The 22,780-nt window shown below is 39.4% G+C and overlaps 1 protein-coding gene across 1 annotated transcript; it reads right to left on the minus strand.

The window, feature by feature from the left end:
- Positions 1–86: 86 nt before the first annotated feature.
- On the minus strand, positions 87–22,780 carry TXLNG (taxilin gamma). Its single transcript, XM_085211544.1, has 10 exons — positions 22,584–22,780; positions 15,201–15,513; positions 14,507–14,598; positions 11,190–11,360; positions 10,276–10,470; positions 8,900–9,019; positions 7,373–7,447; positions 5,122–5,214; positions 4,513–4,608; positions 87–3,391 (listed from the first exon to the last, which is right to left on the minus strand). Exons 1-10 carry the CDS (start codon positions 22,713–22,715, stop codon positions 3,071–3,073), a joined length of 1,608 nt encoding a protein of 535 aa, XP_085067670.1. The 5' UTR covers positions 22,716–22,780; the 3' UTR covers positions 87–3,070.

Consider the following 22,780-nt stretch of genomic DNA (forward strand, 5'->3'; position numbering starts at 1 on the left):
TGCCAAGCTGATGCCAGCTCCAGCCACACCTCAAGCTCCCCCATGAAGCACGCATGTGATGGTAAAGAAGAACCCAGAGTCCAATATATTAAGCATACTTATTTACTTAATCTATACAGAATTGAGTAGATAAAATTTCAGATTCACATTAGTGAAAAATCTCTACAAAATGTTTTTGAAAAGCAAAACAAAGACTGCCTGTTCATTCATCATTTTATCCTCATGAAAGCAGACATGGGTTGTAAAAATAAAGCAGTGTGTTTAGCACAAACTAGATTTCTGCATCACTTTTTTTCACAGTTATTTCCATCTACAGTTCAAAGAGGTAGATTTTCTGCAACACCTGAGAATTGAACTGTAACGTAACCAGGTGTAAGTATAATGAAAGAAAGGACAAAACATCAGCTACAGCCCTAACTTCCTTGTGTACACATACACATAATTAGGTCTTGCATCAGTGTAATGCAGCTTTTTCGCAGTTTAATCATGGTGAAACCATCAGTCAGGCCAGAGTTTTGACGACCAGACACACGTATTTCAGGCTACATCCATTTCCAGCCCCGATTAAACAGTCCGTGGTAGTGGAAGAAAGGCATTAACACGAGTTTACTTAAAACCCTACTGGAGCCAACTTGGCTGCAGACTGGCAGTGCAAGAGCCTGCTGTATGGCAGAATGCTGAGCTCATCCCTTAATATAAATTTGTATGTTTTGTTTTAAAACAACACTCTTTAAACAATGCAAGAAAAGGTACTGACTGGTTTCAGGAAGCAAAGTACAGCTCAACTTAGCCAAATGAAAAGTTGGTGCAATGGGGGTACATTATGGGTACAAAAAGGATATCCCCATTTTAAAAGCTTTTTCTTGGGGGCATTCTGCTTCATTTACAAATTAGGTAGGTAACAAATATATTGCTGTTCTATATATCTGTCGTGTCTCTAGAAGCCCTTTAAAGTATTCTTGCAGAAGGGTCCAAAATCTACTCTTGCCTCCACATAGAACAAGCACTATAGAAAGGATGTTAGAAGATACAAATGCCCAAATAATAAACTGTAAAAATAGAAAACTGCACATCCCATCTTGCCAAGGGTATGATGCATCAGATACAAAGGTTTTCACTTTCCCTCAGGAAAAAAATCAACTCACGCTTAGTGTTCACTGAAAACCAGTTTTTGCACCAACTCTTGTTTAAACAGTTGTGATTTCGATGACTTGCTTTGTAGAATCAAAGTCTGAAATACTTCTTCCCAGTATGTTTAAGCCTTACGGTCAGCATGATTAACATTTCAAAGCTCTGAGTCCAACCTACCCACTCACTGCTACCTTCTTTCATTCCTGTTGGGCCACAAGCACAAAGCCTGCACACATCCACGACACCGCCAGCCTCCCGTTTGCTCCACCAGGTAAGAAATGTCAGTTTCACACAGCTCCTCTCAGTGGTATGAGCTACAACACATTTATCAGGCCTTATACAACCTTACTCTCTTTAAGAGACAGCTACATTATTTCAATGTACATCACTACAGAAAAAGGATCAGGAGCTCAGTGCAGCCTGAACATTCAAGTAATTTAGCCACTAAACTGTTAAGGGCAACAAGGGTGGGAAGCTCATTGAGAGATGTGCTTGATTCAGAAACCCCCTCCCAAGTAAGTGCAAAGAACTTTAAGTACCAGAAAAGGCTACACATTTTCATCATCCTTACAACAGCAACCCAAACTAGACGGTACATACACATGAACTAAAGTTAAGGGCAGCGCGTAATTATTTCACGCATTACCTTGCAATAGGAAGTGTTGGTCCTAGTTTCTCTCAGAAAAGTCAAAATATGGATATATGTTGGCTTGGTTTTTTTTTTTTTTTTCTTTTTAAAAGGAAAAGCCTCAATGGTTGAAGCTTCACAAGGAAACTTTGCTCGTGGCATGTTACCGTAACCATCTGAAGTACTATCCCATCCCTCCCAGATAACCTAACTGGGGAGGCACTCCGCCAACTGGTACAGCATCCAGGTTGAGAGTGCAAGATCCTCCACGTACGCTTCAGGAGATGTACTCGAATGGATATGTTCAGTTACAACAGCATATGCTTACATGCAGTGCATACACAGCTATTAAAACCCCTGTATGGTGGAGGCTTATGTCTTCTACACTTCAGGCAGTATATGTTGTTTTTTTTTTTTTTTTCACAGCTCTTCTGATAATCCACAGAGATGCGTCCAGACAACACTGGATTTCTCTAGGCAGCATAATCATGTATGTTAGGGACACACTGCAGCTAAGGGGGAAAGAATGAGACCAACTTCTGTGCATCAGGATACCCAACTGCAAAACCCCACTCCACCACCTTGCTGTACATTTTCTCACACATTTGAATTTACCACGTTCACAGGTAGGGCAGACAGTCCAAAATAACCTTTACAACACAACCCTGAGAAGTCTGAAAAGAAGTTGTACACCCTGTTTCACCAGCTGCAAGTTAACATTTTTCAAAGCTGTTTTGTTTTGTTTTTTTTCCCCATACCACAAAGTATATAAAATCCCTTAAAGGTACATTTTACTGTATTCTGGACCTTTTTCATTCATTATGTATGAAAACATACAAGAGGGGAAAGCTGACACTTTTACTGGCCATTAGACATCCTCGTATAGATGAATTTAGGAAAAATGGTAATCTTTAGTATATCGAGTGACAACTCAATGAACAAAACCAGAATGCCTTTCCTTAAAGCAAAAAGTGACACTTTGTCACTACTTCCCCTTAACGATGTTCTACCTGCACAGTCTTCAGTGACAGTGATTCGTGCCATGGGGAGGAAATGCACATGCATCCTTTTATGGAAAAATATTTTCTTTTAAAAAATGAGGCAGATGTGCAACACAGTTGTGGAAAATTTATAGTTTAAGCTATTTAAAGCTGCTATGCAGCTTCCTGTACCACATAAGTCCAGTAGTTCTAAGAAAATACAGATATGGTAGAAAAAGTAAGAAAATTTTCACCACAAAACCAATAGTTACCACCAACAGAGAAAGTTATACACAAAATATATCTCTCAATACAGTGTTTACACTTCATTTTAGTCTACAGATTCAGTGCCAGGAACAGGACTTGTCAAGACAGTCTTTTCGGAACGATTTGCTGCGTGTGATTCAACGTTGGGCTGGATTCCTGCTTCTGTGTCAGTGGGACTTTCCAGCTCCTCGTGGGAATTGAGTGTACAGGACTGCAACACCTGCACAGCTAGATCCACATCTGCTTCTCTGAGAGAAACTTGCTCCTTAAGGACTTCCACCTTCTCATTCAGCTCGTTCCTTTCTGTCTGAAGGGCCCTGCATAGCTTCTCCAAACGCTCCAGTTTTATCTGAAAGCCCTTGTATTCTTTATCTCTTACTGTTTTCTGAGGAACAGAAATCAAATCCTACATGAGAATACCTGACACTCCACTACAGGTGGTTTTTCCAAGAGTGATAACAGATACTTCTTGAAACTTAACAAGACCAATCTAATTACACAGTGTTAATTAAGGGCTGAGTTATCAGCTAAGATGAAGTCTCACAGAGCTATCAATCAACCCAAATACTGATAACAATGGGAAAATAAGGGAATGTAAGTGGGAAGTCAGGGAGGTGGTTGAGTCACCATCCCTGGATGTGTTTAAAAACCGTTTTGGTTTGTTTGGATGTGGTGCTCAGGGACATGATTTAGTGGAGGGATGTTAGAGTTAGGGTATTATGGTTAGGCTGTGGTTGGACTTGATGATCTTTAGGGTCTTTTCCAACCTGAGCAATTCTATGATTAAGTCTATGATTCAGCAGCAGAACCCAGGTCAGAAAGTACCATATTCATAGCTCTCTAATTATCTCCTTAAAAGAAGGGAGAAAGATAAAGTCTTATAGCAGAACCTATACAGCAATTAGGGATGATCTTACTGAACTGTTGGATATATGTAACACATTTAAGATGGAATTCAGAAGTAAACAAGAAAAACTAAGAACAGTATGCTTATGTCTGTATGAACAGCTCCTCTCCTGCTAGAACGCAGTTAAGTAATGGCACCTCATGACAGCAAAAACAGCAGCAGTGGAGGAAAATAAATAATTCCTTACTAGAGATCATTTCTTTCAGGTGGATTTTACGTATTTAGAATGAATCTCCACTGCAGCACTGACTGAACTTTGTTTAGCATATTAAAATACTGTCAATCCACTCAACATGCATGGTTTCATCATACACAGTATCCAACCAATCATGGGCAAGGTGGGCAAAAGTGAGCAAGGAAAGATGATGCTTTGTTGGCTTTTTTTTTTTTGTGTGCGCACGATGAAAAGTTATCATCTAAATCCAAACTTATTTTCCACTATTTGTGGAGAACAGTACTGTACCATTACACACCAGAACTCTGGGGAGACAATCCAAGAGGAGGCTGTAGTTTCTCCTATCTAATACTGAAACATATTAAGTTCTATAGAACAGACTGCAGTGTAGCAATATTGCTGCTTAAAAAATACAAATAATTACCTCTTCAGCCATTTGCAAAAGAGCCTTGTTGTTGTTCTCCCATTTTGTACGCCACACTATAGTTTCTTTTTCCAGTTTCTTGATCTTCTTAGTCATCTACAAAAGAATACAAGACTTACTTCGGCAGCTTGTTTTGCAATATAGGTAAGTAGACAAACAAATAATTTGACTCTTCATAATATTACTTTCCAAGTCTGGTTTGAACAAATTATTTTATAGAAAAGTATTTTTGCACAAAAGTAACCCTACAAATACTGTGCCTGCTTCAAAGAAAACATGCCTGATTCCCTAAAAGGAAACAGGTTACTAACCACCGAGAGCAGCTAATGAAATTCTCAATGAAAGAAGTTAAAAACGTAAGCACAGCAGACCAAACCTGCAGTGCACGTCTTTCATAAAACTGACACTGGGACTCAGCCACATTAAAAAACAATTCCACCACAGAACAACATTATTCATTGCTCTTTCATGATACGACAAATCCTTATCCCCTCAACATAACACACATTTTCAGAAAGTGAACACTATTTTGAGATCTACAATGCATAGGACTAACAGCATGCATTTTTATATTATTCTTTCTGATTCTCTAAGTAATCCTATAAATACCTTCTCCATTTCTTGCCTGAAAGTTGTAAACAGTTCATTACTTTTTGCCATGGTAGTCTGGAATTCCTCAAATTTATCCATGTAAAGAGAAAGCTGTTGGTAAAAGGGCAGGAACATTAATAACAGCTGCATGCAAATACAGAAATATTCATTAAGGTACAAGGGAAAATGAACATAGATGATGATTTTGTTATTTATTTGAAAACTCTCTCTGATACTATCCTGCAATTTTCTTCTGAGGAACATGCAGAGACTTTCTAAAAACATGCCATTCAAGTTATACACGAGAGTAATATTCTAAAGAGATAAATAAAGGGATCTAGTGTTTAATTAAATGTTTCAAGTGTTTCACTGTATTTAGTCATTGCCAAAACATTTGCTTCCCCACTGAGAAAAAAAATCCCCAAAACCCAACCTATGGACTTCAGTATGGAGGAAATTCAGCACATGGTAAGCAAAATTAAGCTCAGAACAGACGTACTGTTCCACTTTAACCAGCCAAAGCTAACAACCAAGGCTGGGACAAAATAAACATGGCTGAATCCAGAATTCAAGATATATATTCATAACCTACAAAATCAGACCAGTGAACAAAAATTATGGGAAGTGAATATTGACAAGACATTCATTCAATCATGAAAAGCCCTAGTTTAATAACTGAAGAGCATTAATATTCAGTTATAGAAAAACTTCTTGCCCTGAACCACAAGGTCAGTCATAAGGACCAGCAAAGTAAATTAACAAGCATAATTTTTCCCAAAAGGTTTTAACATGAAGCATAAAGCAAAAAATGCACTGTTATGAGCATGTAATTATGTTTGGAGAATACAGAAGTTCCAAATGCCAAGACCATTTACTAGTAGCTTTTTATCTTAAGAGTAAGAACTGAGATAACTGGTTGCTTCAGTGGTTATATGACCATAACATTTAGGGCACACATACTACGTTTTCCTCAAAAAAAAAAAAACAGAAAGAAAAATTCATAAAAGAAATGTCTCACTTTTGACCTGTGGATTATGACTCTATGCCTTTAATGTAACTGAACTTCCTAGCTCATCTAATTCTACAACAACATTTGCTGACCACAGAAAGCTATGAGTACACCCACTGTTACTATAAAAAGAAAAAAAAAAAAAAAGGCAGTGGGATTTTAAATAGAAGGTAACTTATTTGCAGATAAAAAACAAAATACTACATTTAAAGAAAACTATTTGGGAACAAACAGCAAAAAAAAAAAAAAAAAAACAAAAAAACAACCAAAACAAACATTGATGTCCAGATTCCTCCAGGCAAGGCCAATGCTAGTGGTGATATGCACATATATTTTAACTACACACATACATACAATTCAAATCTAACTGCTTGGAAAAAAAAGATAGAATACAGGGGAAAAAATGGTCATGAAACAGCTTGCCAGGAGACTGAACAGAAAACTGGAAATTGAAGCAATAAGAAGCCTATAGTGAAAGCCCTATCTGCTGCTTCTCAGATGCTGCAATTTTAGCTGAACCTACCACGTCCCCTTGCCTTGTGGGCTGAGCTCAGATGTAGGCAATGACTGCAAATGATCCAGAACAGTAGTACAAAAACTGTGGCCCATCTCCCCACTTTCAGCAAGTAAACAACTAAAGATAGTGTTTTCTGTGCACGCTCAGCTTTAGGTTAAAATCTTTTAATAACTATGAGGATAAACAAAACAATTCTTGCTTCCATTGCCCCACAGCAGCATGGAATGGAAACAGTAAAGAACAAATCTTAAAGCCCACATGACTAAAAATCCACAGGCTACTCTACATGAAGAGTCACAAGGGTGTCTCTGAAAAGCTACAAAAATGATAAAATACCCTTGGAAGGGAGCAGTTTCAAAATGGGCAAAGAACAGTAAATAACCACAAAGAATACACTGTATTATACTGCTGTTAATTTAAAAGAACAGCAACTCCAGTGTCTTATTGTTTAGCATCTAGTACTCCACAAAGGAATTTGGCAGCAACTAGTGAATGTCTAATCTCTGCAGTTTATGCTATGTAATACGCTACTGAGAAGTTACCTGGCAAAAATAAAATTTAACATTCAATGAAAACATCAAGTATTTTTCACACACAAAAAAATCCAACATTGTAGCTGCTGAACGATAAGATGTATTTTTTTTTTTCCATGAGTTGTGTTACATTTCACTACAGTCATAAAACTCTCAATATTTTTATTTTGGAAAACCTGTTATCAAAGAGTATTCCACTTTTAAAAATACCTGCTGCTTCAGCTGGGCTTCCTGTTGCTTCATCTGTTCACATTTGTGTCTGGACTCAGTAGCTTCTTTTAGCAGCTAAAAAAAAAGAGAAAAAAAAGCACGTAAGGAAAATATGCCTAAGAGTAGCTTAAAGAACTTCACCTATGATGAAAATGAACGAAGATTAATATCATCTAAGGGCCATTCAATGACATTTCCTCACATGTGCACATTTTATTGTTGTTTTGTGGGGTTTTTTTTCTGTTCTTTAATTATAACCATACCTCAACATATATACACAACTTAAAAGCATGTGTTGGCATACAGAAACTATTCCGCTGAGACTTTTTTTAGATAACAGCATGTTATTTGTTTCTATTTTGGTAGCAAAATTGATCTACTAAAATTATACAAGTACTTCGTTAGTGATCTATACATAACTTATACCTCTTTTTAAACTTCTGTAACTTATTTTCCACCTCCACTTCTCCAGGCATTAATAGTACCTTTACAGATCAGTTCAAACCAATTGTGTCAATTTGAGAGCATTCTGTACATTTATCTTTAAATCGATTTTTATCAGCTTCAGATTCCAAACTTATTTTTTAATAGTGTATGCAGTCTAACACTGGATGATCATTTTAAGATTGTCTAGGCAAAAGCCTTACTTCTTCTGAAAGCTCCATTAAAAGACAGCAACAAACTTATAAGACTTGTTTTTAATTGAAAGCTAACTTATTGAGAGACTGCAAGGAAACTGGAATCTGGAGAAGAGGAGGCTCAGGGGAGACCTCATTGCACTCTACAACTTCCTGAAGGGAGGCTGTGATGAGGAGGGCTTTGCTCTCTTCTCCCGGGCAACGAACAGGACCTGAGGAAACGGCCACAAGTTGTACCAGTGGAGGTTTGGGTTAGACATGAGGAAAAACTTCTTCTCTCAGAGAGCGGTCAGGCACTGGAATGGCTGCCCAGGGAGGTGGTGGAGTCACTGTCCCTGGCAGTGTTCAAGAGGTGCCTGGATGAGGAGCTGCGAGATATGGTTTAATAGCTTGTGGTAGCAGTGGTAGTGAGAAGATGGTTGGACTAGATGATCTTACAGGTCATTTCCAACCTTGTGATTCTATGATAACTCCTAATTACCAATATAGAAGTGAAATATCAGGCATAGTTTTGGGGACAGATGCTCTGACAAGCGTACATTTTATTCTGCTTTTGTTACACCCAATAGCATAGAAACTGAACTTATAACCACACGACAGCAAGGAAGTACCTGTGATGTTTCAGAACAAAACATTATCAAATCTAGGATAAATCTAAGTGGTATCGAGCCCATTTACTAAGTAAATGCAAACAGTAGTACTACTTGCCTGTGTACATGGACATTAATATTGTACACATCATTACACCTCAGTTTTGATGCTGAAAAGCTATTCTAACTTTCAAAATACATTTCCAGTAGTTCAGTGTTTGCTGCCTTTGCTTTAAATCATGATAAGTCTGTTTTGGTGTGCTGACATTTCCTTTTTAACATACACAGAATTCACTTACAAACTCTCTTTCCCGCTGATGTTTCTCCTCTGCTTCTTTAATAAGTTGGGTAGTTTGCTGGAGTTTGGCATCCACAAGTTGCTGCTGCAGTTCTTTATGCTTGAACACTTTATCAATATGCTAGAGGAAAAAAAAAACCTTTAGTCAAAGATAAACTGTACACAGGTCAAAGGTACATATATGTACGTGTATGGGGGAGAAACATTCTTGAGAAGTTTGATGTGAAAGAGCAGCAAACAATGGTTTTAAAATGCATTCTTTCCCTCTGTCCCCTAGAACTACACTTTTTTTTTTGTATTTTATAGAAGCCTAAGTTAGAAGTATACTTTATAATCATTAAAATAGCGTCACCACTTTGCACATTTTTAGATATGCTATAGCAATCTGCTCTTTCTTAGAAAGCTTTTATATTACTTTGAACATTTCTTCTACAAGCTCTAGTCCCAAGAAATTCAAAAAAGCTCAAAACAAGAAGGATTTGCAAATAGACTAGGCTGATAAAACTCCTCAAAACAATGAACAATTACACAGCCTTAATTCCAAGCATAGAGTTGCACGAAGTAACTTGCTACCTTCGGTCTTCCCCCAGTTATCTCATTTTATATATTTATATAAATATTCCATGATCATAAAAGATCAGGAACTGGATCTACAGTGAATTTTCTCACTGATCCAGATTAGGAAAAAAAAAAAAAGCCATATTCCAGCTCTCCTGTGCCAACTAAGAACTAACGGTGCTTAGACTGGTTAGTTTGTGTTTATTATAATTAAAGCTAGCTCAGTGTTAAAACACAGTCATTTCCATATCTCCAGTCCAAATATATTCTTAAGGCAATATAGCTTAGGATGATTCAACACTAACAACAAGAGCTACAATGTAGCTTGTAGAAAAAGAATCTTAATGAACTAACAGAAATAAGATAGAGAATGACTACTGTTTCCTCTCACAATACAATGTGAAACTGCACTTTCAAGGAATTTAATATTAATGCGTACTCATGTTGAAAATAACTTTTGTAAGTTGTTTAGTCCAAACGCCCTCCAAAACTAGAGACAGCTTCAAAGTGATCAGGTTGTTCTAAATAATTCCAACGACAAAGAAAGTCTCCATTATCTCCAGACAACTTACTTGTTTGAGGACCTTGACAGTGTAACACTGTTTATGATGCACTTTGAACACAGGGATGCAAAACCACAGGAATGGCAGACAGTGAGCCAAACAACCACATCACTTTTCAAGGCAGTGAAGTAAAAAGAATATTTTTAAAGTTATATATATGGTGGGTGTAAAGTAGTAGGGTTTTGGTCCCCTTGAAATAATTACTGAATCCTTATAAAGAACTAACAGAATCCCATCAGAAGCACAATGTAAGTACCTCTTCTCGCAAGGCATACTGCTCAATGAGCTTTTTCAGTTTTTCCCCCAGCTCAATATTTTCCTGACGGAGCTTGGCATTATGTATATCATGTTGCTCCAGTTGAGTCTGAATTTCATTCAGAGTAATCTGGAAGTGTGCAGTTGCTTCTTTTCGCCTTTCCTCCTCTTCACGTGCTTGCTGGATGTTTTCTTCCTTTTATGAGAAATTATTAGAAAGTAATGATGCTCAAGCCAGACCGTGTGCCTTTTCCATATTTTTTTAGTCAGAAATGATGGCAGTAATTCACTTCTGTACAGTTTCAAGTTCTAAATTGTTAATACCACAATTGTAATATTATACCGATCTATCCATATGCAGTATCTGGAAGTTCCAAAGCCTTTTGAGAACCTCATTCTTATTGGCATTTCAAGATACTGCATGAATACCCTCACAAGAATAAGAATTACCTAAATGTTAAAAACAGAATTGACACTGTAATGCAATTTTCTATGCTGACTACAGATAAGAATCTCATGCTCTTCCATTTTACTCCTAGCAACTGTATTCTGACATAATTAAGCCTCTTTTCTTTCCTGACACATTGACATTTCATGTCGCTATTTCAGTTGTGCTATTTTTTTCAGCAGTCATCACTACTGCTCCCAGAAATAAACATGACAAGACCACAGAGTGCAAGTAATATGACCTATCAACCAGTTCAGAGAATAGTTCAAAGCCAGCTGAACTACCCTCATGTTCTTTACCTTAAAAATCAGGTACACTTACGTCACGTGCTATTTGACATATACAGACATAAATAATATAAACACGGGATGAAGCAGTAAGCAAAAAGCAGCAGGCTTAATTTTAAGCAATGATCAGTAAGTGGGATTTTCACCACCATGCATCGTAATTTATGTCAACAGACTAACCTTTAAGGTCTTGTTATGACGCTGAAGCTCCCGACAGAGAGATTCCAGTTTGCTGCGTGCCAAAATGGCCTTGCTATGCTCACTCTGCAAGTGGACTTTCTCCTTCACAACTTGTGCTTGCTTTTTCTGCAGTATCTTCATCTGCTTTTGAACATTCCGGCTCTCTTCCAACTAACATTAGAGTGCATTTATGAAATAAATATAGCCAAGGTTATCTCTATGCATCTACAAAAGCAGACTGAACATGTAAACATTTCAGATGAAAGCAAAGAAATCAAATAATTTCATTATTTGAACCCCTACCACTATTCTTAAAGAAACACCCAGCATCCTTCTCTAAATACATAAGGACAGAAGAGGAAAATACACACATTCCAACTTGACAATTGAACATGGACCACAGACCTACTGACCGTGGGCTATCAGCTTGTGTTCGACTACAGGGGCAGGACTGGCCGTGAAAAAGGAGGATGCAGCAGATAGAATTAAAAGCTGAAACTGGCATTTCAGCAAGCCACAGTTCTTTCTGCTCTTATCTGTAAATTACACACAACTGTTTATCCAGCATGCCTTGTTTTTAACATCAAAAAGAAGAAAACCATGAAACTGTGTTCTTGTCAGCAGGTGTTCCTCCTGAAGCAAGAAGCAGTTCATAACATTTTGTAAAATGCTAAGTTACTTCAGAAAGGAACAGACTCAACCAGCAGCCCTGACACAAATCAAGTCAAACATTATTAAAGCTGCATAGCCCAGGCTTTATTGACTTAGAAGATCTGTAGCCTCAACCATGTGAAAAAAACTTTTAAAATAATTTTCTTTATACTATTTGGATGGTAGCTGACATTGCTAAACTTTGCATCAGGGCAGACTTCAAAATCTACTCTATGAACATCCAGCAAATTAAAGTCAAGAGCAAGTTCCATTGCATTTGACTTTTGGGCTCCCCAAGAAACCATAATATTTAGGGTTTGATCTATTGTAAAGGTAGTAACAATATTAAGGGGAATACTGCTCCTTATCAGTGCCTCAGCCTCAGGACACCACAGGAAGAGAAGGCTGGCATTCAGGAACATCACCATGATGGAATACAACAACGGTTTTCTGAAAGAGCTCAAAATAATGCTAAAGCACAGAAGAAAGAATAAAGTTAAGGATCACCACAAAGCAGCAAATAAAATCTGTATTTCACCTAGTCTGGAGCAAAGTAACTTTAAGGTAATATTTTGATACGCAAATATAAAAAGCCCTTTTCTTGGTTGGACAGAAAAAAAACACTTTAAGTGGCTCTACTGTCTGGATGCCTATGAAACTTCAGGCCTGTAAAAGTATGCCAGTGAGACATATCACCAAGGATGCAAACCTTCCTACGTCACAAACTGATCTTCTGATAGATTCCAAAATAGGAAAAAAAATTGTGGAAGATCTTTTGCCAGGAGAGTGGCATTCCTACCTTTATTGTACAGTCCTTTTCATGAGACACCACTGAAAAACCTGACAGTGAGCTTTAAAGATGATGAATCTTTAAAAAAAGAAAACAAGCATTGTAGGTGCACTGTCATAAACTGTCAGTTCAAACCTCTGCTGGCATTAAATCTGACACCTATGCCAGTGGTTCACCACCATGATCATGAAGGAAAGAATGCATCTTAAAAGGAGCACAACCAAATCAAAATGAATCTAAGGGGAACAGGGCACCACTAAATACTAACACTAAACTACTGCTACATCTGTATGAGCTCCCACCCAACGTCCCATGATGCTGAGAACTGCTAGGGAGAGCAACTGGTTCCCTAGGTTGGGGATTCTAACAATAGACTGTGGATCCTCTCCCATAAGAGGTTAAAAAAAAAAAAGTCACGACCTGAACAGGTCTGTCCTGATCGCCAAGCTTCTTGAAGGAACTGATTATCATTTAGTCTAGCAGTTCCTCAATTAGTTAAACAACTTTCCTTCAACAAGAAAACTCAAAAAATAAGAACGGTGCAGACTGTTTTCTCACAGAAGAATTATGGAATTCATCCTAACCTAGGTCCTCATGCAGGCCATCATCTCTGACTTGACATGAGAGCTGTCTGCTTAAATAGAAAAGGCACCACATGCACAAACAATTGTTTACAAAATCCAACACATTTATTGTATTTTCTCTCAATATCCTTGAGTTGTACTACAGAATGGTTATTGTTTCTCATTTAGAGGAAAGTGATTTCTTAGAGAAGTTGTTAGTTTTGAAGTGTTCACTCACGTGAACAAGAACACACACGTGAGACCAAGAAAAAGCCAAGCAAAAACATATCAGACCTCCGGGGAGGACTCTGGATTTGGGAAAAAAAAAAAAAAAAAAGAGCTAACCTACATGTATTCTTAAATAGTTATTGCTTCTGTGACTAGAAAGTTTTTGTACTAGCTCATTAGCAAAGCTCTGCAGACAGTGATATTCTCAAAAGAAAAAAAGATTACTTCAGAAGAGTTATGTCATGTTGTGCAGCCATTATGTTTATTATGCAGCCATTTTCAGAAATGTTTCCACACATACTACATCTGACAACAAGAGAAAGCAAGCCTTGTGTTTTTTCAAGCTATTCAGTCATTTGCTTTTACTTTCATTTTGTAGCTACAAATATGGTGGAAAAAAAACATACAGGTGTTATTTCCATTCTTGGCTGTCCCCATCACAAGATGAATAAGTGCAGCATTTTTCATCTCCAGAAACATTCCAAAAAACAACTTATGACCCAATAACCCACCCAATTTTGCCATCAATTACTTTAGAGATTAAGTTGTCCTGTCTGTCATTTAGAGTCAGAATGCACCCTACGATCAGTAACTGATTGTGCTCTCATGAAACCATGACACATGTTCTGCCTTTTTGGTCTGTTACTGAAGAAATCCGCGTGTATGATCACAGAGCAAAATTACACCTTCCAGCCCTACCTTCAATCTCTAAGGAGTTAAGCAGAACTAATTTATTTTAAATCCTTGGCAAAGTATGTTCTTTCCCTTTTTGCTAAAATGCAGACATTACCTAGGAAAATACTTTCTTCCATAAGAAAAATCTTTCTGTTAATCCCAGTGTTATGATTCAGTATCAGGTTGTCAAAAAGTTATAATCTAGTTTTTCTTTAGTTTTAGACAGTCTTGCAGAAATGAAAAGACTAAACACAAGCTCTGCTGGAGCAATATTCATGAGAAGCCTGTGTGTTCATTTCTGCCTGCTAACACTGTGAAACATTCAAAATCATTAACCATCCTGTATTAGAAGTTCTTGCATTCCACGGTTAACACATGAATAACTCTTGCTATCTTTACAAATTACTTACCAGATCAGCATACTTTTTGCACAAAGCTGCCAACTTTTCCTCTGGAGTAGAAAGTGTGTTCAAAGCTTGCATTAATAATAGTACTTCTTTTCCTATTAAAAGAAGGAAAGACAACCTTATTGAGGAGAAAAAAACTTACCAGAAAAGCAGCTTGTCTTTAAAAGTAAAATGCAGAAGTGCAGGAAACTAGTGTGACTTAAGTTGTTCTCTGGTTTGAGAGCTGCACAATGGGAAGTCATCACAGTACGAATCATTTTACTTGACTATATGCCATTACACAACTTGGATAGCAAAAGTTACTTCAATCTTAAAACTACAAAAATATTTTTGTTTGACTTACAATAGGAAAGAAAAAGTTGAATTAATTTAAAAGGTTGAAGTTTAGCTACTAAAAGATATTCACAAAAGTGCTTTTAATATGCCTTTGGAATTCAAATACCAGCAGTGAGAGCATTAAAGACTGCAATCACAAATTTAAAAATTAATCCAACAACCAGGAAGTTAAAAAGCAAATTAGTAATGACAGAGAAAAAAAAAAAAAAAACAACTGCTGTAAAAACAGCAATATCAGCAGAGGGACTCTTACATATGCATTAAGAACTGTTTTTTCCTAAGTAAAAGTATACATTCTGTTGTCCTTAGAAAAGTACTCTAAGTGGTTCTGGTTACAAAATAAAGATGAGATAGAACACACCTAAAGTTTTCTCTTTGTGCTTTTCGCTCTCTGGATCTTGTTGGCCATCAGGTGGATCGGTACGGGCTTCCTCTCTCCCAGGAGTCTCCTCACGAGACTCCTGAGAGCAGCACGTGGACCCCAGGAGCTTTCTGTTCTTTGTAATATACTCAGTTCCTTCCAATGTGTCCGTGTTTTCCAGGCCATCACAGTTGGGCTGCGCATGCTGTAACACTGTGTTAGACAATTCATTGCACCTGCTGTTCATCAGCTGATCCTGGTTATTCATTCCCGTCTCTTGGGATCCAGCTTCTTCCATTGCACCAACAACCAACTTCAGAAGCGAAAGGAAAAAGCAGAGATCAACAGTCAAGCAGTGTATTTAAAATGGAAACTTCCACTTCTATGTGGCATGGACAAAAAAAAAAAAAAAGTAAAAGTCCACTGTTATTCATGTTGATCAAGGTGATACTTACTGCCATATATAAATAAACGTAAACAGAATAAGCCTAAGGAACAATGAAGAAAACAGCACAACAGTCCAAAATACTACTTTTCCTACTATCAACAATTTCAGTACACTGTCATCGCAAAAATATCTACATGGAGATATGCTTGTGAAGCTCCAAAACAAATGTGACATCATCTGAGTTGTTAAATCACTCAGACTTAACTGAAAACATTTTTCCATAATACTTCTTAAAAAGTGTATCTCACAAAATCAACACTAAGTATAGGAGATATTAAGTACATGGAAAAATAGGATCTAGAAATTGAAATAAGGATGTCTCATGATTAAGTACCGCTTTATTACATACGAGGCTCAGAGAACTGAAAGATAGCAGTTTTAAAATCATTCAAGAGCTGTACCAAAAGAAAGGTCAAGAAATTCATAGAAATACATTTAAGGATAAGAGCTTAACCTACTTCAATCATACGTGACTGTCAACTTATGATTGGAGAGAACTTGTCTAACAAGAATGATAAACAGGAGTAGGAGCACATTCATTTTCAAAATATTGAAATTTGCCCCCATTAAATCATCCCCAAAAGCTTTAAAAGTTACAGTGCAAGTAGTTACAGAACCAGGTCTTGTTTATGTGCAGAGTGATGTTTAAGCACAAATTAATTTCAGATTGTGTTTTACTGTTAAAAATAATGTTAATGTCTAAAACCAGGAATTGGCACTGGGTTGTACATTCTGCATGGATGGACCATCTTCCTGTTCAAAAGGAAGTAGCCAACATCAAAGGAACACAGCCAACACTAATAAAATACTTCAAGATACAGTTCAAATCCCATTTTCTTCAGCAGGCTTGGAAGTAATTTGAAATCATTAAAGAAACATGCATGAGAGCTTAGTTGTTCACTACAGTCAAAGCAGGTCCTCTACATTAGACCTTATCTCAAGGTAAATTCATTCTTGTGAAGATGGAATTAAAGCAGTACATTTCAGGAAGGACAATAAGTTTTGCAAATGTAAATAATCTGTACAGACATTAAGAAGCAACTGCCGACTTATCAAAGATTTTCACTTTGCCTTGCTCTCTAAAAGTGTAGAAAGCACCTGCTTTATGGAACAAACACACTGCAGCTTTATCTTCTTCCAGTCATGCCAGACAATGCGCTTGATGAAAGCTTCTAATGGTAATACATGGAGAGAATTGCTGTAATCAATAACCAATCCCAATGTTTTTCTTAGAGCTCTAAAACACATTCTTTCCTTAGATTGTCTTAAGCCATGAGACCTCCTTTGCATGGGAAAGGCTCACTACTCCAAGTTCAGCAAACGAGAGCTTCTTCCTAAAAACAGTATGAGATATGAAACACGTACAACAGCTCATTCAAACTCTGCAAAATGAATTTTGTACAAATGGTTGAAAACAGAGCACAGGGCTTCTTTACGAAACACAATTTGCCCAGAAGCTGAATACAGAGTACTACAGGGCTCACGTTACACTGGCAAAGCAGGAAAGTTCAGAGCATGAAACTGAGGCAGAACCGCAGTACCAACAACAGCTGAAATGTGCTGTTTTTCCCCCATTACGCAGGATGTCAGCTTCTAGCTCAGATTCCTAACCCCCCTGACCCTCAGAAGCCTGGCAAGCAATAGGAGAAACCTGCCCCAACCTCAAGAGTTTCGGAGCAGAGGCAGCATTTTCAGGCTTTCTGAAATTCATGAAGAGACTCAGGAATTTCTTTTAGAAAGCGGAGCGCAGAAGCGCCAAGTGCTCCAACAGGCAGCGGGTAGGCCTGGCTGGCACACAGCGAGCAGCAGCAGCGCCCAGGCAGCGCTCTTGCAATCACTGCTCCTTCCCCTCTTTCAGACTATCTCCCTGTTGTGCTGAGAGCAGCGTTTGTGCAACTTGTTCGAACAAAGTTTATAGCCAGATCAGTCCCTCGGCCCAGTTCACTGCACAGCAATAGGCCGTTCTGCCAACAGCACAGAAGAGCTCGCGATGGCTGGAAATCAGCCAAGACGCGAGAGACGCTAAAAAAAGGTCGGCTTGATCACAGCCAGAGTGTGAGGAACTGAGCCAAAAATACCTCATCCTAACCACAGAAGCGCAGGTAGCATGGACTCCTGCAATTCTAGAGCACCGTCAGCAAGAAGGCATCCACAAGAAGCTATTTTCACCCATGAAAACTCCTCCTTTTCTGAGGAAAAGTGAAAAGTTACTGGCATGGGCACTTACGTGGCCAGGGACTGAAAAACACCCACTCCGCTAGCAAACTGCCACAGTACCTTATATATCCCTCATTTCTGAGCTGGCGTTTATACGCACATTCCAAAGCATCTGGCAGATTTGCTAAGCGAATACCACCACCTCATTAATTCAGCAGAGCTTTTTCTAGAAGTCAAATTAGGTGTCAGTCCAATTCTTTACTGACAATAATAATTTCTCAACTGCAGGAGCTTCTCTGTTCTTGGACGAGGAAAAAAAACCATGAGGAATTTCAGAACATCAGATTCATTCTCCCAAGTCTAGCAGAGAAGGTAGCAGTCACCCACCAAAAAACTGAGGATCAAGATTTGTGTGCATGTGCCCTGTACATTTCAAACAGACTTCAAAATAATAGCACTACATTTCCAGTAATGAAAGAAAGCAACTATTTAGCTTTTCAACCTTTTCTTGGATTCTTGGCTTTCCAATGAATGTGGAACAAATTGAATCTTACTGACAAGCAATCCTGCTCCATCCAAAACTAAAGCACAACATGGCAGGAGACCATTTTGGTATTAATATTCAATTTTCTTGGCTTAAATATAATTAGGAACTGGTGATCATGGGCTAGAATAGGTTAGAGAAAGGATTCTAGCAGCAATACCAACAACTTGATGGATAGCATAGAAGACTAACTAAGAAACAGGATCAAATCCCATCCAATTGCCATTCATAAATCCTAGTAGGACTGACAGCAATGAGGCAACGTAGTAAAACTCTAATGCGTTTAACCTAAATTAGAAAGTGTTTATTTTTCATTTTAAGCACTGAGGAGTCTATTACTGCCTGACAGGTGCCACAAATGCTAACAGCTAGATGACCTCCTGATAATGATTAACATTTTCACTTCAGCATTGCAAGCTGTCACTTCAAACATTTTGGCTTGCTTGGGCCACACCGAGAGAAGAGGAATCATGTTGGGCCACATATAAAATACATTATATAGTTCATGCATGTAAGTTAAAAAACTTCTAATATTTTTATATTAAAAAAAACACAATGAAAACATAAGACTTGGGAGTTGGACATGCATGCTTTAGATCTGCAGCAGCCTTTTTAAACTGCTCTTCAGACACAAACTACAGATAATTTCAGATTTGGTCGAAGTACATCAATAACAACCACCACGTTGAGAATGTTATTGTCTACACTGTATAAGTATTGCTAAAATTGTCCCTCTTACTGAAGGAATGGACAGAACAACCCAAACCATTACCTCTTTCCCTCCAAAATTCATGTTAATCAGACGAGTGAACTTCTCAGTTTAACATTCCAGCCAGAACAGAGCACTTCCAACAGCGCATTGTATAATAGTGCTGATTCAGTACTGACTGCATAAAAACAAAACAAAGCCACCCCACCAAAACCCAGCTACTGAAATTACTACTACATTTTCAGCTGCTACCGTGGTCACTCAGGTTACAGCCAGCTTCCAAGCAGATTTAACAATACATGGATTATAATTTAACAGACCTGAATAAGATCGTAACGTACCTAAAAAGACTTTCAGTAAGAGAAGAACATCCTGCACAGCAGATGCAGCACTTTATACTGCATTATCTCAAGAGTATTTAGCAAAATTTAAAACTTCTCTATTACAAGAAAAATACCTGCTACGTATGTAGCTGTGGATCCAGTTATTACAAGACACTGATATTTCAGAATAAGCACAACCATTTTTAAGCCATTTAAAACAGGGTCAGGCAGCTTGAGGATGCCTGCAGGAATACTATTCATAAGAGCACTCCTGCTCAAAAACCCCAAAGTTTCAGGTCAGTAGCCTGCTCTGTTCTCTCAACTCATGCCTTGATCAAACAGGTGTGTATCAGAAAGACTCTACCTTGCTTCGCACCTAAAAGGTGAGAGCACAAAGACAGGCACCCTACTTATGAAACTGCCTATGATCACAAGGCATTAAGCCAGTGTTATTCTATGTCAAATCCTATGTTGCCACTGCAGTAACATTCCCTACATGAGAAGGCCTACACAGAGCCTATCCTACCATGGCCAAACATAATGTGGGCAGATCCTTTTCTGTTCCAGTATCTATGAAATACCATGTTGTTCTATCCAAAAATACACTGTGCATACTGCTGGGTACTAAACTACCTATACTTTGCATCTCTGTACCTCTTAATAACAGATCCTAATTAGTAGCCGTCATAACTTCCTGTTTCTCCTAAACGTTAGCAAAACACCCTAAAAAAAATAAACAACCAAAGCATTTCCTACATTCTCCATAGCAATGGATTGTCCATACTGTAAGAAGGCCTTTACAACCACTGCCTTCAGAGCTGTTAATGCTTTTCAAAAACATCCCATAAGCTTCAGGAAGAACATACGTACATAACCAACCAATTACATTAAAATGTTGTGCCAAGAAGTATATCACTTTATCCTAAGGGTTTACAGAGCAGAACAAGCTTTAGGCTTCTACCATCCCAGCATTTTACTTTTACTTGCTAACACACCAAAACTCGATTTGAAAATACATATAATAGATTTCTGCTCACCACAGATACTCAAGACAACTTCAGTTAACATAACTGTACTGCGCTAAAAATCACTTTAAAGTCACTTTTGGTTGTATTTTTTTATTCATGGTTTTTTTTTTTTTTGTCTAAGAAAAATTAACTTTTTTGGTATGCCACAGAACTGTAGCTTGAATTTTAGAACACGTGCACTTTCATCCACTGGTCTAGCATCCAGGTGCTCTTGTGACCACAAGACTAGTTTATTAAGTTTGCTTCTCCATGTCATACTTCTGTATGCTATGTCCTGACTAAATAGCCTGACCTAATTAGGCATGCAGTTCAATTACAACTTTCTGAGAAGAACGATGGCCTCTGAGGCGGCTTCCCCTCTGAACTGGGATCTCAGCTGTGAGGTCTTAAAGTCATTTCCAACAAGCACTTCACCCTGCCCTGTCATTACACTCAGAGTGATGCTCTCAGCACTCCTTTATCTGCTTTCGGAACATTGGACTGAGGCCTCCTCCTCAGTGTTACTCATCATCACTGCAAGGTGAGGTGTCCCAGCACAGCAGAAGGAACGTTAAGAAACAACTGCTTGAACAATATTTTCTCTTCATAATATTAGAAGTACTATGTTACTAGTGCTGTTGGCCTTACATTCAAGCCTTTAATATTGACTCAGGCACTTAGATTTTCTCATACCTCTGCTCAAGGTCCTTGTTTTGGTGCCCTTTCCATTCTTCCTGCATTTTCTCTCAGTGGCCTTGACACACAGAATTCCTGCTTTCAAAAATAGCTTTTGTATTTCATACAATCACTAAGATTGGAAGAAGATGTCTAAGGTCACCTAGTTCAACCACCAAGCCATCACACCATGCCCACTGACCATGTCCCTTAGTGTCATGTCTACACATTTCTTGAGCACCTCCGGGGATGGTGACTCCACCACCAGCCTGGACAGCCTGTGCCACTGCTTCACCAATCTTTCTGAAAAGAAATTCTTCCCTATATGCAACCTGAACCTCCTGGCACAACTTGAAGCCATTCCCTCTCACCCTACTGATGTTACCTGGGAGAAGAGGCCAACCCCCACCTCACCACAGCCTCCTTTCAGGCAGTTGTAGAGAGCAATAAGGTCTCCCCTGAGCCTCCTCTTCTCCAGACTGAACAATCCCAGTTCCCTCAGCTGCTCCCCATACGACTTGTGCTCCAGACCCCCAGAGCTTTGTTACCCTTCTCTGGACACGCTGCAGGGCCTCAATGTTGATTTACCACAAAAGAGCATTTGTATTCTTTTCCTCCGGTGCTCTGAAAGCACTATTTTGATTAAAACAAACAAACAAAAAAACAACAACAAAACCAACATGAGAAAACACTTCCTGTAACTCTAGCAAAATTCTCAGTGCTGAAACCCAAGTCCTATATGCAAACTGTGCAGGGCATGCTGCTGCACATGTCACTAGTGCTTTTTAATGCACGCACCTAAGACAAGTGTTAATTAAAAAAAAAAAAGTAAATACAGCGTGAATCACTTCCCACAGACATGCTTCACTTCCTCCTTACTCTAAACTTAGTTGTTTTTCTGTCGTCTGCGCTTCTGCAGAAAGTTGGTGGACAAGTTCTTAAATCCCAAGAAAGCACGGCACAGGGAACATACAAAGAAAGACGCTCCAGCAGGGAGAATACACCTGCAAGAGACCGTCGGACGATTTTCAGTTCTTGAAAGATACTCGAAGTGGAAATTACCCGATACTCCCTGCTATGTTTCAAGGGGGTTGAATTCTACTCCGTACCGCCGTGCGAATTAAGCGATGCTGCGAATTCCGATAACGAGGGCAAGGCTAAGCACGCCACCTGCCTCCTCGCGGACCACAGCCGCACACCCCTTCCGAGCAAACATCTCCGGGCAAGGAGCGGCGGGTACAGCCTCCGACCCGGTACCGGCCCCGCCACGTGCTGCCAGCGGCCCCCGTGCGCGGGGAGGCGGCGCCCCGCCCCCACCCGCGGAACCGCCGGGGGGGGCGCCAAGAAACCCCGCCCCGCGAGCCCGGCGCGGCGCCCCCCAGAGAAGCGCGGCCTTCCGAGAGAGGCACCGTCCCCACGGCCCGAGCGCCGCGGAGCGCGGAGGCCGCGTGGGGCCGGAGAGCGAGGCGCCGCGAGCCGGCGGGGGCAGAACCGAGCGCCCCCCGCCGCGCCGCTCTCACCTCCGGGCTGCCGCTGGCGCCCGCCACCGCCTCCTCGCCTCCCCGGCCCTGACTGTGGCGCCGGTTTCGTCCCGCCGCGCCGCCGCCGCCGCTGCCTCCTCCCCGCGCTGCCTCCGCTCCGCGCGTCGCCATGATGTGACGGCAGCATCCAAACAAGCTGCCCGGCCGAGCGCACCGGAAGCTCTCCGGGACGCCTG

The sequence above is a fragment of the Meleagris gallopavo genome, chromosome 1 (genome assembly GCF_905368555.1).
Source record: "Meleagris gallopavo chromosome 1, MGAL_WU_HG_1.1, whole genome shotgun sequence".
Classification (NCBI taxonomy): domain Eukaryota; kingdom Metazoa; phylum Chordata; class Aves; order Galliformes; family Phasianidae; genus Meleagris; species Meleagris gallopavo.